Source organism: Podarcis muralis, chromosome 10 (assembly GCF_964188315.1).
Source record: "Podarcis muralis chromosome 10, rPodMur119.hap1.1, whole genome shotgun sequence".
Classification (NCBI taxonomy): domain Eukaryota; kingdom Metazoa; phylum Chordata; class Lepidosauria; order Squamata; family Lacertidae; genus Podarcis; species Podarcis muralis.
Window position 1 is genome coordinate 730,200 of NC_135664.1, and position 18,926 is coordinate 749,125.

The window sequence follows — 18,926 nt, forward strand, 5'->3', positions numbered from 1 at the left end:
GCCTCCTGGAACCCAGTCAGCTCTTTCTGTGTCATTGGGGGACAGTGGTATGTTTAAATTCAGGGAGAGTATCCAGTCAATAATGAACTGAACCACATCCCCACTTCCTGGATCTCTAGTAGGCTTCTTAGATGATTCCCCCCCCCCCCACCTTTCCCGTCTGATTGTTCCTCCAGCTTCATAACTAAAAATCTTCAGTCATTTGTAAGAGCTGGATCTCAGACTGGTTGGTTAGAGCAAGATTGTGTGCATTATTTGCTGTTTTAGAAATAACTGATATTTGGTTAGAAAGCATATCAAATTTCTGCTCAAACGGAGCTAGAGCATTGGTTGCCAGATGTGAAATGTATTGGCATTATTTTCAGCTCTCCCACCCCACTACTTAACCATCTCCCTGTCTGAACACTCTCTCAGACAATGCTCCTTTTATTTTACCTTCCAAAGTACTGGCTCCACTCCCCCCGCCCCCCGCCACTAGCTCTCTGGTGGAGTTCTGAGGTACTACATCACCAGACTCTGTTCTGAGTCTGCTGTCCATCACAGTCATCTGGGGTAGCTAAGGGGCCTGGATTGGGTTCCTATCTGGTAAAATGACCAGATCCAGAAGAACCACGGCCAGCCAGCTCTGCCCACCCCTATGTTCCGCTGTTTTGGGGCCCTTCACTAGCCATTGCCAGCCAGAACACTGTTGGAGGTAACTTTTCAGTCACCCTTGCTTTTCTTGGTTGCAGTGGAGGCCTCCGTTACCCAGCCAAGCGACCTCTCCTTTAGCTTGACCACCTCCAGCAGCAGTGGCCAAGGGGTACCAGAATTGTGGTGTACAGTGGTACCTCAGGTTAAGAACTTAATTCGTTCTGGAGGTCCGCTCTTAACCAGAAACTGTTCTTAACCTGAGGTACCACTTTAGCTAGTGAGGCCTCCCGCTGCCACTATGCGATTTCTGTTCTCTTCCTGAAGCAAAGTTCTTAACCCAAGGTATTATTTCTGGGTTAGCAGAGTCTGTAACCTGAAGTGTCTGTAACCCGAGGTACCACTGTATCTCCATGCCAAGAAAAAGTCACCTGATTTATTTCTCCATATCAGGTTGCTCTTTAAAAGGCACCGGATCAGAGACAGGGGCAGGAGGATTGGAAACGCAGCTGAGTGGTAATGATGTGGGTTTCCTGGAAATTTTTGAAACATTTTCCACAATTATTTCCTGCTGCCCAAAATTAATGGCTATTGATTCAGTGTGTTTATTTGATTTACATTTAGGCAACAAAACAAAGCACGTACGTCATATTAATTCTACTTGCTGTGCAGAAACTCTGAAAAGTTTTTCCAATAGGAAAATGCTGTTGAGTGGAAATATGTGGAAAATATTAGTTTGTGTAGAAAGTAAATACAGATCAAATCCAGCACAGGCCTAAATGGAGTGGAGGTGGGGAGTGAGGATCTCTTTGAAGTTCAATCTTTTACACCAGGTTTACAGCAGGTTTCCCCCCAGCTTCGTCAGTTCAGAGCATGTCTGTCTGTTTTTCAAATCTTTATATTTTCCCAAACAGATGTGTCCAGCTATGGGGTGGCATTGCAGGAGAGTCAGTCCGTCCCTTGCGCCGTGACCCAGTGCCCCTGCCGTGGGGCAAACCGCGGGTCATCGAGACAGTCCTCCACTGCCCTGGGGAGGCTGCCAGGGCTAATTACCCCCATATCAGCCCTGAATTATGGAAACGGCTGGAGTCCGATCGTGTGGGAGTCCGCCATTTCCCACTGCCGAAAACAGGAAGTCCATCAATTCAATATTTGAGCCATTGGGAGGGGAATACTTTGGATCCTGCTGATTCTTGGAAGCCTTGCCAGCAGAATGTCCCATTTTGTGTCCTAAAGCCAGCTTCTGCCAGTGGAAGCATCTCTGGGGGCAGATCTACACCCATAGAACAGTTTTCACCAGTAGTGGAGAGTCTCAGCAATGCGACTCTGTGCCCCACTGATGGGACTCCTCTTTCCCGACCAAGCCTGCAGATCTGGGGTTTAAGATTGTACTGCCTGTGTAGTTAAGTGTCATATTCAAACAAATTCAAAGCTTTGCTTGAAATTTATTTTTGCTGGAATACTTGTGAATATTTTAAGACACAACCACTCAATAGCATACACTTCCCTTACTTTATTTAGATTTTAAGAAGAAAATGAAAACACCGAAAAGGCTCCTCATACTAATTTTAGCATGCTTGAAGAGTTGTTCATATATTATGTGCTTCTTTGGGATCATCACCTGGGAAATAGTTCAGTTATTTATTTTAGATTTGAATAGCGATGGCCTGATTTGCAAGCAGAGCTATACCATGGGTTAGTTTTGCAGGGACAATCTTTTGTGAACCTTGGACTTGCACACGTTACCCTCTCTTCTTCTCTAGCATAGCCATGAGGCGATCAGAAGCTTCTGTCTCCATTTTAGACCACCAAATTTGGGATTGTGCCTGAACCCTAAATTGTGGTTAATTTTATTCATGGCTGGTTGAAATATTATAGTTTCTTAAATATGGTTGTAGGTTGATTTATTTTCAACTAGCAAAGATTAACCAGTTTGTCAGGACTTGATGTTAAGAAATCTGTGATTAACCTAAAATGGAAGCAAAATGAACTTCTCCTTGTGGCTGTATCAGAGGACAAGGGACCCTACAAGTCCCACTTTGCCTTGTCTTCTAATGCTAAACTATGGTTAAGCCAAGTGTAATAATTTCAGTTGCTCTGTTTGACTTGTATTGTAGTCATTAATAATGTTCGTAATTAATGTCATGAAACAATGTCTTTCTAAAAGTGGAAATTTTTCCATGCCATATCACTGCTGCCTAGTGGGGCACAGCTCTCGATTAAGGCTCACATAGCAACCAAGTTCCTGGTTTTCATGGTAGCATAAGAAAACCAATGCAAAACAATGCATTTCTTCCTCTGGCAAAAGAAAGTGTTTGCGTAATAAGTACTACCGTACTTTTCCATGTATAAGACTATTTTTTTCCTTTAAAAATCATGCTAAGAAGTGGGTGTTGTCTTATACATGGGGGCGCCTTATAGACAGAAAAGTATGGTATGTCACAGAAGATAGCTGAGTTGCTTTAGGGCAGGGGTCTGCAACCCACGGCTCCGGAGCCGCATGTGGCTCTTTTACACCTTTGCCGTGGCTCTGGGGCGGATACTAGCGAGGGGAGGAGGCGCATTGTGCGCCCCGACACTCCCCACTGTGGTGGGCACTGTACTGGCTGTGACGTCACATGGGGGCGGTGCATGCGTTAGTCACGCACCGTCCCGTCACCTTCCCGCCCGCTGTCAGATCGCGGCTCCGGAGATATATTTGTTTTAAATGTCGCAATGGTTTTGCGGCTCCCAGGTTTTTTTCCTCGGAAACGGGTCCAAGTGGCTCTTTTTGTCTTAAAGGTTGCAGACCCCTGCTTTAGGGTATTGCTATTATGCAATAAAACTTGGAGAGGTGTTTTCAGCAGGCAGCATGGGGCGGGGTGGCTTTAGCTGCATGGAATAAATCGCTCAGCATGACTTGGGTTGTTGTTTTTTGAGTGCATGAACAAGAGGGGGATTGTGGTGCTCTCAAGGTGGCAGGCTGACACTTCAAAGTAGTGTCACAGGCCCAGTAGGAGTTGAGCTCAAGTAGGAGTACACCCTGTAGGAACGAGAACAGCCCTGGGGCTTGCCCATGGACCTAATATTTGACATTAGTTATAGGTACATCAGCAGTGCCAGGAGCATTTCTGCTACCACATGACATTACAGCGGTTGTAAGGTAAAGGTAAAGGTACCCCTGCCCGTACGGGCTAGTCTTGACAGACTCTGGGGTTGTGCGCCCATCTCACTCAAGAGGCCGGGGGTCAGCGCTGTCCGGAGACACTTCCGGGTCACGTGGCCAGCGTGACATCGCTGCTCTGGCGAGCCAGAGCCGCACACGGAAACGCTGTCTACCTTCCCGCCAGTAAGCAGTCCCTATTTATCTACTTGCACCCGGAGGTGCTTTCGAACTGCTAGGTTGGCAGGCGCTGGGTCCGAACGACGGGAGCGCACCCCGCCGCGGGGATTCGAACCGCTGACCTTTCGATCGGCAAGCCCTAGGTGCTGAGGCTTTTACCCACAGCGCCACCTGCGTCCCCCACAGCGGTTGTAACCTGAGGCAATTTACTGATTTTTGCAATAAGTTTTATTTACAGCTTTCCCCTATATGCTAACTGGAAGTCATTATGCTAATTCACAAAGCCACTAGATAATGCCTGGGCTGTTTCCAGTTTTCTGGGGGCCCTTGGGCACAGGACTCGGTCCCTGGTCCCTTTGGCCCCTCCCTTTCCTCCTCAAATCACACCCTTCCTTCTCAGCCCATCACCTTTAGACTCAAACAAATCTTAACCAACATGGCATCTCCAATTTTCCGCGGTTCCTATCAGTAGCTGTTACTGAAACATGCCTAACAATATATGGATAATCCTGCTCCATTAAACTTATTCCATACATGGAGTCAGTGCTATTTTTCTAGAAATAGAAGTGCTGGAACTCACCATAAATGTCTCCCTTGTTTTCTTATAATGGCAATGGTGCCCACCTGAGAGGGGCCAAAACTGAGTTCCAGTGAGTTCTGGCTGAAAACAGCCCTGCATGGAGCTGATGGAAAATTTGCATTTTAAAAGAACATGCTTTTAACATCAGCCTGACACATTAATGTAAGATGGGAAGCCTTTCCTGGCTTGAAGGTAAATGGTGGGAGTTGCATTGAGTTGATTAAATACAGTATTTGTATTCCGCTTTTCTAACAGCAAATGCTGAGCTCAAAACAGCTCACAATAATCACAATAGCATTAAAACACACATATTGCAATCACTACAGTGGTACCTCTGGTTGTGGATGGGATCTGTTCCAGAGCTCCAGCTGGATCCTGAGGTTTCAGCAACCAGAGGTGCCTGTTCTGTGCATGCACGAGCAGCGAAACCCAGAAAAATACTTCCGGGTTTGCTGCTTTCACAACCCGAAGTTTACATTACCTGAGGGTAACCGTAAGCTGAGGTTCTACTGTATAATATAAACCACAGAATATAAAGCAAACCACAAGAACGAAACCACCAAAACAATGGCAGTGGCACAAGTACTCTCAGCTGCCACCTTGATGCCTTAAGTTTGACCATTTTTTAAATATGCCATTGATGGGCGAGAATGGCCCCAGATTGGAGACGATGGTGGGAGCAGAAGTGAGAACAGTAGGGAGGATGCAGCAGGCAGGAGGAAGATGGAGGAAAAAGGCACTCTTTGTGGGGACAGACGAGCAAAAGAGGTGGTTGCTGTGGTGTGGTATGTGTGTGTGTTGGGTGGGGGGGGGGAGAGAAATGACAGCAACCATGACCTACCTTGGATGCCAGCTGTGTTGTGCTTTCCATGATGAATGGGCTGGGGAATAAGAAGGTCCTGGAAGGGGCATTTGGGTCTCAGTATAAACCCAAACAAATTCTGCTTCTCTTTGGGAATAGGCTTCCCACAGTGTTGCCTCCTCTTTGCCTAAGTGAACCCATAGCATTGGCTGGCTTTCTGTGAGGTTTAAGCAGTGAATGAAATGGGGGAAATGAGGATTTTCTCTGAACACAATGAAAGGAAACCTTATAATAAACTAACTGAAATACAAAGCTTTCCCAGCACATTACCTTCTAGCTCTTGTTTTCCATCCTGTTTCTGCATTCCAGGTCCCTTTGCAAGACTTGTACTGGGTACTAATTCCTTAAGAAACACTGAAAACGTTCATGTTAAGAGTTTGGCCTAGTGACAACTTACTTGTTCCACTGCCAGCCGTTCATGGCTTTGCTTTTTAGGCCAGAGAGATGAAGAACCAGTACCCGATGTCAGCTGGAAGCTGTTTGGACTTTCTGCTCCCATCAGCTATTACACAGCCCAGTCCCCACAACACACTTTTGAGCTGACATTATCCCTGAATACTCACTCCTTTGTATGGGTCCACTTAGTGGGCAGTTGGTAGTTTAGTATTGGTCAGCACCATATCATACCTTGCCTCTCAGCACTCCATTCTTCCTTGGTCAATTTTTGTTTTCACCTCTTCGGACTCGCTCAAGAATAAAATATGGCCATCCAGGTTTTGCTACGGGAAGCAGAGATAGCAAGGCTTAGCTCTTGCTGCTGCTCATAATAATAATAATAATAATAATAATAATAATAATAATAATAATAATTTTATTTATATCTTGCCCTCCCCAGCTGAAGCCAGGTTCAGAGTGGCTAGCAACAGTAAAATAATACAGCATTCTAAAATCAATTCATTATAAAATCAGTTCAAATCAAATTCATGTGCTCTGCTCACTTTTGCATCTCCTTACATCTCGCACCAGGTACTCATGTTCATGCATAACTTCCACTTGAGCCCAGCGCAGTACTTTTTCTTCCTCTGCACTTCCTCCAACCTATGAGTCCTGGAGATGGAAGTTAATTGGGAACAGAGAAGAGGAAGAGGAAGACCCCCTAGAGAGTCTGCAATAATATGCAGCCAGCAAATTGGGTTGGGTTGAAACTTGCAACACAGTCTTCTCAATAAAGTTTTTTTAAAGGTACTTTCACCCATCTGCAGATTGAAACCTTCCCCTTGCAAAGACCCACTTTCCACCAAGTGCATCTCTGAAAATGGCAGAACATAAAGCAGAACCTCAGTTGTGAAAAGCAGTGCAGAAGCAGGTTCCTGTGGGAGGTGTTTTCTCGAGGATGTAAATGGGTGAAAATTTTCTCGCTAATTCCAAAATGTAGTTTTGATTTCTGGCAACTTCCATTTCCCCTTCAGCACGTACAGTGGTGCCTCGCAAGACGAAATTAATTCGTTCCGCGAGTTTTGTCTTCTTGCGATTTTTTTCGTCTTGCGAAGCACGGTGTCGGGAAAGTTTTGGAAAAGCTTCAAAAATCACCAAAGTCTTTAAAAACCTCAAAAAAGGCTACCACACCGCGTTCTATGAGTTGCTCCTCGAAGTCAAGTCGCAACTGTATTAACGGTGTTAAGAAAAAGGAAACAAACTTGCAAGACATTTCCGTCTTGCGAAGCAAGCCCATAGGGAAAATCGTCTTGCGAAGCAGCTCAAAAAACAAAAAACCCTTTCATCTAGCGAGTTTTTTTGTCTTGCGAGGCATTCGTCTTGCGAGGTACCACTGTATGCTAGAGCAGGGGTCCTCAAACTTTTTAAACAGGGGGCTGGTTCACTGTCCCTCAGATACTGTTGGGGACCGGATTATACAGTGGTGCCTCGCAAGACGAAAAGAATCCGTTCCGTGATTCTTTTCTTCCAGCGGTTTTTTCGTCTTGCGAAGCAACCCCATTAGCGGCTAAGCGGATTAGCGCTATTAGCGATTTAGCGCTATTAGCGGCTTGGCAGCTAAGCTGTTAAAAGGCTATTAACAGCTCAGCCGCTTTGAAAAAGGGGGGGAAAGCGGGGGGGGGGGGGAATGGCGAGACTCGCAAGACGTTTTCGTCTTGCGAAGCAAGCCCATAGGGAACTTCGTCTTGCGAAGCGCCTCCGCGACGGAAAAGCCTTTAGTCTAGCGGGTTTTCCGTCTTGCGAGGCATTCGTCTTGCGGGGCACCACTGTAGTTTGAAAAAAATATGAACAAATTCCTGTGCACACTGCACATATTTTATTTGTAGTGCATAAAAAACAGGGGAAAATACAATATTTAAAATGAAGAACGATTTTAATCAACATGGGGTGGGGGTGCTAGCCATGACCCCTTTGTCGCCCCAACTCCCCACACTGCAGATCCGCGCGCTTCTTTCCCGCCCAGCCCGAGTTTCCCACGCTTACCCAGATTGAAGAGCATGGTTCCCTTGAGGCTGCTGCTACTGTTGCTGCAGGTCCCTGCCTCCAGCTTCTCCTGGGTCTTGTGCAGCAGCACAACTTGGTGGTGGTGGTGCTGCTGCCTCTCCTCTTCGGCCCACTTGTCTGTCAAAAATAAATCCTGTGCAGCATGCTGGGCTCTGTGGTCTCCACCGTCTCGAAGTGCACGCGGTCCTGGGCCAGCCCCAGCACGAGCAGCGGAGCCCAGCAGCTGCACACCAGCACCAGCTGCTCGTTCAGGGCAGCTCGTGGAAGCAAGGCACGTTCTGAATCTTGACAAAGTGCAGCGTCTTCGCCATCACCGCCGAAGCCAACTTGCACGCCACCTGCGGACTCTGCAGAGCCATGTGCTTCTGCAATTTGTAGGAGCAGCTGGGACCTGCCGCATGCCTGCTGGAACTAGCCGCCGCCACCACTGCCGCCGCTCCTCACTTTTCAGGATATTGTAGACAGTGGCAGGTTCTGGCAATTAGCGGGCTAGATTGAGGACCCCTGTGCTAGAAGAATGCTATCTGGATTGTTTACTAAGCACTGCCCACTCCATGGGAAAACCTCACCCCCTGGAAAAGTCCTCAGAACATGAACCCCATGTAGTAGTTCTGTAATCTGTCTGTGACCTAGAGTAATAAGGGGAGAGTGTCAATAATAATAATAATAATAATAATAATAATAATAATAATAATAATTTATACCCCACCCATCTGGCTGGGTTTCCCCAGCCACTCTGGGTGGCTTCCAACAGAACACTAAAATACAATAACCTATTCATGCGGAAACCAGGGGTGTTTCTCTAGGGAACGATTAGGACACCCCAGAGCACTACTCATTTACAAGCTGCAGGTTATAAATTGCCGGTTTAAATTTCAGAGAGATTTGCCAAAATGACATTATGCTTGCTAGGAAGTGGAAAAGTTTTGTTGATTGTTCAAGTGTTCAGGCTTTCAGAGAGTTGTTCACTGGTAGTGAATCTACCTTAATTATGCTTTCTCCAATGTGCTTATAAAAGTCATAGATGAAAGGATTCATGTAACTTCCTTTGGGAGTGTTTCTATAAACGAATAGATCTCGCTGCATGAATGTCTCCACCGTTTACTAAATTTTCCCTTTCTTAACATGCAAATAGTTTCTCATGACAACTGACTTCATGTTAACTGTTTATTCTTATTGTTACTTTAACTTCCCTTTTGAGAATTGCTAGATGTTGTAGAGTGACTGTTGTTATATTTACAACTCTTGTTAGATAACAGCTGAAATGCAGAGTTCATTGTCCTCAGTGTCCGGGCAGAACGATGGGGGTGGAGACGCTCCTTCAGGTATACTGGGCTGATGCCATTTAGGGCTTTAAAGGTCAGCACCAACACTTTGAATTGTGCTCAGAAACGTACTGGGAGTCAATGTACGTGTTTCAGGACTGGTGTTATGTAGTCTTGGCGGCCGCTCCCAGTCACCAGTCTAGCTGCCGCATTCTAAATTAGTTGTAGTTTCTGGGTCACCTTCAAAGGTAGCCCCACGTAGAGTGCATTGCAGTAGTCTGAGCAGGAGATAACCAGAGCATGCACCACTCTAGCGAGACAGTTTGCGGGCAGGTAGGGTCTCAGCCTGCGTACCAGATGGAGGTGGCAGACAGATGCCCTGGACACAGAATTGACCTGCTCCTCCATGGACAGCTGTGAGTCCAAAATGACTCCCAGGCTGCACACCTGGTCCTTCAGGGGCACAGTTACCCCATTCAGGACCAGGGAGTCCTCCACAGCTGCCCGCCCCCTCTCCCTCCAAATCAGTACTTCTGTCTTGTTAGGATTTAACCTCAATCTGTTACCTGTCATCTATCCTCCAACCACCTCCAGCCACTCACACAGGACATTCACCACCTTCACTGGTTCCGATTTAGAAGAGAGGTAGAGCTGGGTATCATCCGCATGAACACTGAAGAACACCCAGCCCTGATGATCTCTCCCAGTGGCCTCATATAGAGGCACCCCACAAGTGAGAGCCCAGGGGTCTGAAAACTCATCCCCCAACACCACTTTCTGGACATGGTGCAGGAGGAAGGAAGGGAACCACTGTATAACAGTGCCCCCAGCTCCTTTAGACGGTCCAGAAGGATGTTATGGTTGATGATATCAAAGGCCGCTGAGATCCAGCAGAACTAGGAAACAGCTTTCACCCTTGTCCCTAGCCTGCCAGAGATCATCGACCTGCGTGACCAAGGCAGTTTTAGTCCCATGATGATGAGGCCTGAATCCTGATTGGAAGGGATCCAAATGGTCCGCATCCTCTAGGCATGGAGTTGTTCAGCAACCACCTGCTGAGTCATCTTGCCCAAGAATGGAAGATTTGAGACTGGGCGATAGTTGGCCATATCGGCCAGGTCAAGAGATGTTTTTTTAAGGAGTGGTTTAATAACTGCCTCTTTCATTGGGTCTGGGAAGGTTCCCTCACAGAGGGAAGCATTCACCACCCTGCAGAGCCCATCACCCAGCCCTTCCTGGCTCGCTTTTATGAGCAAGGATCAAGGATACAGGTGGTCGGTTTCACTCGTCCAAGCAGCCTGTCCACATCCTCGGAGGTAACAGATTGGAACTGATCCCATGCAACTAGACAGGACTCCAGCACTCTCCTGCCCCGGCCCTGCTCCCACGGTGGAGTCTACTTCTTTCCAAATCTGAGCAACTTTGTCTGTAAAAACTTTGCAAAATCATTGCAGGAGATCTTGGGGTCTTTACCACTCCCTGGTGGCAAAGGTGGTTCCTTTAAATTGTGAACCACCTGAAAGAGTCTCCTGCTGCTATTTTCTGCAGATTCAGTAGAGGCGGTGAAGAAGGTCCTCTTGCCATTGCTATCGCCACTTGGTAGGCTTGACTCTAACCTGTGTTTGGTCTGATTCAGAGTGTTTTCCACCACCGGCACTCTAGCCGTCTCAAGGATCGTTTCATCGCCCTCAGCTCTGGGGAAAACCACGAGGCTGTCTGGGTTCCATACAATCAGAGCTTTGGAGCCAGACAGTCGATAGCCCTGGTTAACTGCATTCCAGCAGGCCACCAGGGAATCAGCTGAAAGGCCATCAACATGGGATAAAACATCCCCTACCACTCTTTGGAAACCATTTGGATCCATTAAGTGGTGGGGGTGGACCATCCGAATTGGTCCCACCTCCCTGCAGAGGGGAAGGGTTGGAGAAAAGTCCAGTTGCACCAGGAAGTGATCTAACCATGGCACTTTTTTTGTTTCACTTTTACTTAGTGTCAGATCACCCACATCTATAGAGGTAAACACCAGGTCCAAGGCATGTCCACAACTATGAGTTGGGCCAAACTTATTCAGCGACAGCCCCATGGAAGCCATGCTTTCCAAGAAGTCCCGAGCGGCCCCTTGTAAGGTCGTGCCGACACGGATGTTAAAATCCCCTAGGACCGGTTGGCAAGGTTTACCAGCCATGGGCCAGATCACTCCCATGGAGATTGTCTGTGGGCCAGACTGGCGCAGCGCGATGCCGAAAATGGAACCTGCACAGAAGCGATTTTCGGTATCTGACCATGTGCAGATGCAATTTCTGGTATCTGTGCATGCACAGACGTGATTTCCGGCACCGCTCTGCGGGTCCCTGCGCCACACTGGTTTAGCGCAGCACGAGGTGGACTCGCCAAGTGGGTGGCTCGGTTCAGGGGTGGCTCGTGGGCTGGTAAAACAGTCTTCGTGGGCCACATCCGGCCCATAGCTCACACGTTGCCGACCCCTGCCCTAGGACAACCAAACTAGGTATCTCCAGGAGAACATCTGCCACGACCTGAAGCAGCTCAGGCAGGGAATCCTTGGTGTAGTGGGGAGGTCGGTACACCAAAAGGAATCCTGTACTGCCCCTATTGCCCAGCTTCCAAAACATGCACTCATAAAACTGGGTCTTCCCAATAGGACACCTGGTGCAAGCTAATGACTTCCTAAAAATCACTGCAACCCCCCCCCCCCCGCCCATATGACCAGGGTTGCTGTTAGAGAAACCTGGTAGACAAGCAGCAGCAAGAACAGGCCCACCTGCTTCATCCAACCAAGTCTCTGTTACACACGCCAGGTCAAGTCCCCCATCCACAATCAAGTTCTGGATAGCAGTGGTCTTATGAACAACAACAACAACAACAACAACAACAACAACAACAACAACAACAATAATTAATAGTTTATTATTTATACCCGCCCATCTGGCTGAGTTTCCCCAGCCACTCCGGGCGGCTCCCAATCAAGTGTTAAAAACAGTACAGTGTTAAATATTAAAAACTTCCCTGAACAGGGCTGCCTTCAGATGTTTTTTAAATCATCATCATCATCATCACCATTGACCTCGCATTGCACAGCAGCACCTTCAGGTCATGTGGGTCTCCTTTGCTGATTCCAGTATCCATCCGGTCAAGACCAGACCCCGAAGCAGAGACAGTCTCCAAACAACAACTAAACCTGCCTCCTCGGTAATGAGCGGTCTGGTCTTAGCATAACTCATCCTCCTACCCATGATCACTGAGATTGGGTGTCCCAGTGCTATCCCCCACCCCTCGGAACCTGCCCAAACAATCTGTTGGCTGGGGCCCACTCCCAGGCAACAATTGACTCTACCTCTGGGGAAGTCATTTATTGAGATGGGACGAGGGGGTCTCATCCATTAACTACATCCCAGCCACCCCAGCTGCATCTTTGGTGGACATCAGAAGGGATTGTGGGGTGTAGGGCTGTGCTATAAATTGATATATTGTCTGATACCAAATTTTAAATAAAATTGTGATGACTGTTTTTTTTTAAAAAATGACCTTGCAATATATCACAAATCGTGTACGTGGTGTTCAAAAAGCACAATGTTGGAAGAACTGGGAAGCCAACACTTCCTCCTGTGTGTGCAGCCCTTGCTAACGCTGCCTCACTCAGCTCTTCTCTGCCAGCAGGCTGCTGCAAAATATTTGAGAATGGTTTGCTTTCCCCTGCTACCACGACAAGTAGCTACAACAGGCTGAGCAAAAAATTGCTCCTCTAAAATCACTGCCTCTTTGGGAACAGATTATCACTACAAGTAGAACAGGCTGCTGCAAAAATCACCTCACACTGCCTCATTGAGAAAGTGTTATCAATACAAATAGCTAAAAAGGGCTGAGCAAAAACCACTGCCTTTTTGAGAAACAGATCTTTCAGAAACCATTCCTACAGTCTCCCCTGCCTCCCCGCCTGTGTTAACCCTTTCCCTTCCAAATTACTTGCTTCTTTGTTCCAGTGATGAGCTTCTCTCTCTGTAGCACGACCCTTCCAAGGAACTTCTTTTATTGCTGCCTCTCTCCCTCTCCCTCTCTCTATCAAGTTGCTTGCACCAAGCTGCCACAAGTGGGAGGGAACCCCCCCCCCCCCCAATTCTTGGCTTGCAAGTTGCTTCAGAATAAAGGGGGGACGACTGTGTTGTGTACACCTTTCTTTTGGGGCAGAAACAACGCACAGACTATATGGCTATGCCAGCAGTGGACAATGAAGAATGCTTTCTGATATGGTGGACATTAAACAAAGCTGAACTTGGCAATTGCTTTGGGCTATAAGAGATCTTAATACATGCCAGGCAACCTGCCCCCATGTGTATATATAAAACCAGTGCTTTCCCCCCTAGAAAAATAGGTACCCATACTCACCATGATGTTGTAAGTGCCACACTTTTTTTTCCTTTTTTTAAAAAAAAGAGGTGCCGGTACTGTGTACCCTTGAGTGCCCCCTGAAAAAAGCGCTGTATAAAACACTGATGTTTGTCTGTTTGGCTGGTAAAATAGATAGCCAGTGTACAGGATTACAGTTTATCTTACTGTATATTGTACCCAATATAGGGCTTGTTCCACAATCTAGCATTGTCTGTTTAAAGTCAAGTAAAAGCACAAAACTATTAAACATTTCTAAGCTTGCCAAAATTTCTTCTGCAATGAAGAGTAAAACTATTTGCCTTGAAGTTTCTAGACAGAACCATGCATTAGTAAGTTGACCTGGAGAGAATACTTCTTTCTTTGCAGCATTGTATCATGATTTGCATCAAAATTCAATGGAAATTCTTTGGATATGTTGACTTCACTTATGTCAGTAATTTGAAAATAATAATGAAGTCTATGCATTATGCTTTTTCTTCTAGGCTGGTGGATGACAGATGCGTGGTTCAACCAGAGGCAGGTGATCTTTGCAATCCTCCTAAGAAATTCAGAGGTACGAAATTGAGAGTTAATTTTAGAAGTAGAAATACAGTGGATCCTCTTCTTGCCTAAGTCGATACATATCTTATATATTTTGAAGTTAGATCCTGGGTTTTGTCATATTCTATGCACTTGTGAGTTTCACAGACTCAGTTACCGTATTTTTCGCTCTATAAGACGCACTTTTCCCCCTTCAAAAATTAAGGGGAAATGTGTGTGCGTCTTATGGAGTGAATGCAGGCTCCTTGGCTTCAGCGATAGCAACGCGAAGCCTCCGAAGCGCAGAGGGAGCGCTCCTGCTGCGCTCTGGAGGCTTCGTGTTGCTTTCGCTGAAGCTGCCTGAAGCCTGCGGAGCACAGCAGTAACTCCTGCTGCTCTCTGGAGGCTTTAGGTGGCTATCCTCGAAGCCTTCGGAGCGCAGCAGGAGTTCCCACTGTGCTCCGAAGGCTTTGGGAATAGCCGCCTCAAGCCTCAAGCCTCCAGAGCACAGCGGGAACTCAAATGTGGTGGTGCAGCAGCAGGGAAGTAAAGAGTTAAGTGGCATATCAGACTGATATGTTGATAGATGCCACAGGAGCTAGGTGACTCAGGAGATTTCTGCAGTGTGTACCAGTACTGCACTTGTGCTTTGAAAAATTGTATTATAACAAATACACAACAAGCTTAAAGCACACAGTGTGGGTAAACTTACAGGCTACAGTTACTCTAGAAAACCACAGGTTCAAAGACATGTGTGATAGGTCGTGACTAGATGTTAAGGTGGTGGGCTTGTGTATTAGAGGTACTGAACAGTTATAAAACCAGAGGTTTTTAAAAGAGGAGCAGGTGGAAGCAGGATGCTGAATGCTACTTTACTCCTGGCTGGCAGATCAGGTGGAAGCCCATTTGGACGAGACATGGCAGGGAACGGGCTGATTCAGTGTCAAAATTATCAGATGGGAGGAGGATTCAGCAGCTTCTCTGTCCTTCATCCTGGCTCCTGTGCAGGTTGAGTTTCATTTCAAGATGCGCCATCAAGCCTACTAATAACCAGAGCCTATGGGAAGATCATATTTATGGCTCCAAGATGGATGCTGAGCTGCAAAGCTGACAGGAGCCTAAGAGGTGCCTTATACTGAGTCAGACCACGGGTGCATTTAGTTTTATATTGTCTACACTGATTAGCATGGTTTCAGGCAGGAGACGCTCTTTATCCTACTTGGAGATGCTTTTTAACCTGGGACCTTCTGCCTGCACTGCCACTGAACTGCCGCCTGTTCCGTAAAGCCGAGAGCAGATAATGGGAATTGTCTGAGCAGCTTCCATCAAAATATTAAAAATACAATAAAACACCAGACATTAAAAACTTCCCTAAACAGGGCCTCCTTCAGATGTGTTCTGATAGTCAGATAGTTGTTCATTTCATTGACATCTGATGGGAGGGTGTTCCACAGGGCAGACGCCACTACCGAGAAGGCCCTCTGCCTGGTTCCCTGTATTTATTTATTTATTAAATGATATTTATTAAAGTTTAACAATTACAGAAAAAAGAAAAGCAAACAATAAAAAGTTACAATACTTCAAAAATAAAAGAAAATACAATAAAAAACAGTACAACAAAGCAATAAAAAAGAGAAAACAAAAACATTTAAAAACAAAAACATTTTTTAAAAAAACACATCCGGTATTTTCATATCTTTATCTTTCATTTACTTGTTTCCTCGACTTCCTCACACCTCCCTTTTTTGTATTCTAATTCCATTAGCTGTTTCAGCAAGTCCTTTCCCTCTTTCTCAGATTTTGTTCTATACTTTTATCTTAACGCAATTTGACCTTAAATTTTACACTTTGACCCATTTTTACTTAATTCTTTATAACCTTTCTGCTAAAACCATGTAAGTTCATTCCAGCATCCTTCTAACATTCATTAATTTTACAATATTTCTGTAAATATACTTTAAATTTTTTCCAATCTTCTTCCACTGACTCTTCTCCCTGGTCTCGGATTCTGCCAGTCATTTCCGCCAGTTCCATGTAGTCCATCAGCTTCATCTGCCATTCTTCCTGGGTAGGTAGATCTTGTGTCTTCCAGTGCTTTGCGATGAGTATTCTTGCTGCTGTTGTAGCATACATAAAAAAAAGTTCTATCCTTCTTTAGCACCAATTGGCCGACCATGCCCAGGAGAAAGGCCTCTGGTTTCTTCAGGAAGGTATATTTAAATACCTTTTTCATTTCATTATAGATCATCTCCCAGAAGTTCTTAATCCTTGGGCATGTCCACCAAAGGTGAAAGAATGTACCTTCAGTCTCCTTACATTTCCAACATTTATTATCAGGCAAATGGTAGATTTTTGCAAGCTTGACTGGTGTTATGTACCACCTATAGATCATTTTCATTATATTCTCTCTTAAGGCATTACATGTCGTAAACTTCATACCTGTGGTCCATAACTGTTCCCAGTCAGCCATCATAATGTTATGTCCAACATCTTGTGCCCATTTAATCATAGCATACTTCACCGTTTCATCTTGAGTATTGCATTTCAACAGCAAGTTATACATTCTTGACAAATTCTTGACTTTAGGATCTAACAGTTCTGTTTCCAATTTTGATTTTTCCACCTGGAAGCCTAATTTTTTGTCCAAATTATATGCCTCCATTATTTGATAATAATGAAGCCAGTCTCACACTCTATTTTTTAATTTTTCAAAACTCTGCAGTTTTAATCTATTTCCCTCTTGCTCGAGAATTTCCCAATACTTCGGCCATTTGGCCTCCATATTGAGTTTTTTCTGAGCCTTTGCTTCCTTGGTGACAGCCATCTCGGGGTTTTATTTTCTAACAAATCTTTGTATCTTATCCAGACATTAAACAGTGCTTTCCTAACGCTCTATGTGCTTTAACCTTGTCATACCACAGATATGCATGCCAACCAAATACATTGTTAAAACCTTCCAAATCCAACACGTCAGTGTTTTCAAGAAGCATCCATTCTCTCAGCCAACAAAAAGCGGCTGATTCATAATAAATTTTAAGGTCTGGCAGGGCAAATCCACCTCTTTCTTTAGCATCAGTTAATATCTTAAATTTTATACGAGGCTTCTTGCCCTGCCAGACAAATCTAGAGATATCTCTCTGCCACTTCTTGAAACAATCCATTTTGTCCAAAATTTGCAGTGTTTGAAAAAGAAACAGCATTCTTGGCAATACATTCATTTTTATCACGGCAATTCGACCTAGCAACGATAACTTCAAATGTGACCATATTTCTAAATCCTTTTTCACTTCATTCCAACATTTTTCGTAATTATCCTTAAATAAATTCACATTCTTAGCAGTCATATTAACCCCTAGATATTTCACTTTCTTAGCCAATGTTAATCCTGTCTCCTTCTGAAACCTGTATCTCTCAATCTCAGTTAGATTTTTCTCTGAAACCTTAGTTTTCATCTTGTTCAACTTAAAACCTGCTACCTGACCAAATTCTTGGATCAGTTCCAGTACTCTTTTAGTACTAGATTCTGGCTCCTGTAAAGTCAATACCAAATCGTCAGCAAATGCTTTCAGTTTGTACTGTTTGGCTCCCACTTTTACCAATTGGTCCTTTCTAATCATATTTAGCAAAACCTCCAGTACCGATATAAAAAGCAATGGAGAAATTGGGCAACCTTGTCGTGTTCCTTTCTCAATCTTAAATTCTTCCGTAGCTACGTTATTCACGATTAATTTAGCTTTCTGTTCTGAATAGATTGCACCTATACCATTTCCAAAACCTTGACCAACCCCCATCCCCTGTAAATTCTTCTTCATAAAGCTCCAAGAAATGTTGTCAAAGGCTTTCTCCACGTCCACAAATATCAAAACTGCTTTAGTATTAATCTTCACTTGTAATTTTTCTAAAATGTTAATTATATTCCTCGTATTGTCAGACAAGTGTCTGCCCGGGAGAAAACCCGCTTGATCTTTATGAATTTCTTCTGTTAACACCTTTTTTAATCTTCTAGCCAAAATGTCTGCAAAAATTTTATAATCCACATTAAGCAATGATATGGGGCGGTAGTTCTTAAGCTGTGTCTTTTCAGTCTCTGTTTTCGGTATAAGTGTAATATATGCTTCTTTCCACGACTCTGGTGCCTTTTTCCCTTCCAATATTTCATTACAGACTTCTTTTAAAGGTTGTATTAACCATTCTTTCAGAGATCTGTAGTATCTTGAAGTCAATCCATCCGGTCCTGGGGATTTGCCCAATTGCATATTCTGAATGGCCCCTTCTATTTCCTGTTCTGTTATTTTATAATTCAGCATTAACTTATTTTCCTGGGAAATTTTTTGTAGTCCATTAGTTTCCAAAAATTTATCAATGTCCATTTCTTTCTGTGTCTCCTGTGTATATAGTTTTTAAAAAATACCTCTGGAAACACTTTCTAATTTCAACTGGATTCTGTATATTCTTTCCTTCCACTTCTAAATTCGTAATCGTATTAAGTTTTTGTCTTTTTTTCATTTGCCAAGCCAACAGTTTCCCGCACTTGTTTGCCGATTCAAATGTCCTTTGTCTCATCTGTTTAATCTTCCATTCTATTTCCTGATTCATCATTTTCGTATATTGTACTTGATATAACTTTATCTCTTTTAAAATCTCCTGCGACTTTGGTTTCACCCTCAGTTTCTTCTCTCCTTCCTTTATTTTTTCCAATATTCTATCTTTTTTCTCATTTTGAGTTCTCTTCTTAATTACATTCTGTTGTATTAGAAATCCTCTCATAACCGCTTTACTTGCATCCCAGATTACTCTTTTTTCCACGGTAGTGTTCACGTTTATCTCAAAATAGTCTCTCAAAGTTTTTTGAGCCTTCTTAGTCACTTCTTCATTCCTAAACAAAGTATCATTCATCCTCCATCT

The 18,926-nt window shown here is 44.7% G+C and overlaps 1 protein-coding gene across 9 annotated transcripts in view; it reads left to right on the forward strand.

Annotated features, from left to right (window-relative positions):
* The window catches only part of ITPR2 (inositol 1,4,5-trisphosphate receptor type 2), a 364,184-nt gene that overhangs the window by 13,421 nt on the left and 331,837 nt on the right, over positions 1-18,926 (forward strand). For all 9 annotated transcript variants that reach the window (XR_013394522.1, XR_013394523.1, XM_077935647.1 and 6 more), the window contains exon 2: positions 13,985-14,055. Coding sequence is in view for 7 of the 9 variants with exons in the window: in XM_077935646.1 (XP_077791772.1) it covers positions 13,985-14,055 (71 nt within the window). In the remaining 2 variants the exon portion in view is untranslated. The remainder of the gene's footprint in view (positions 1-13,984; positions 14,056-18,926) is intronic.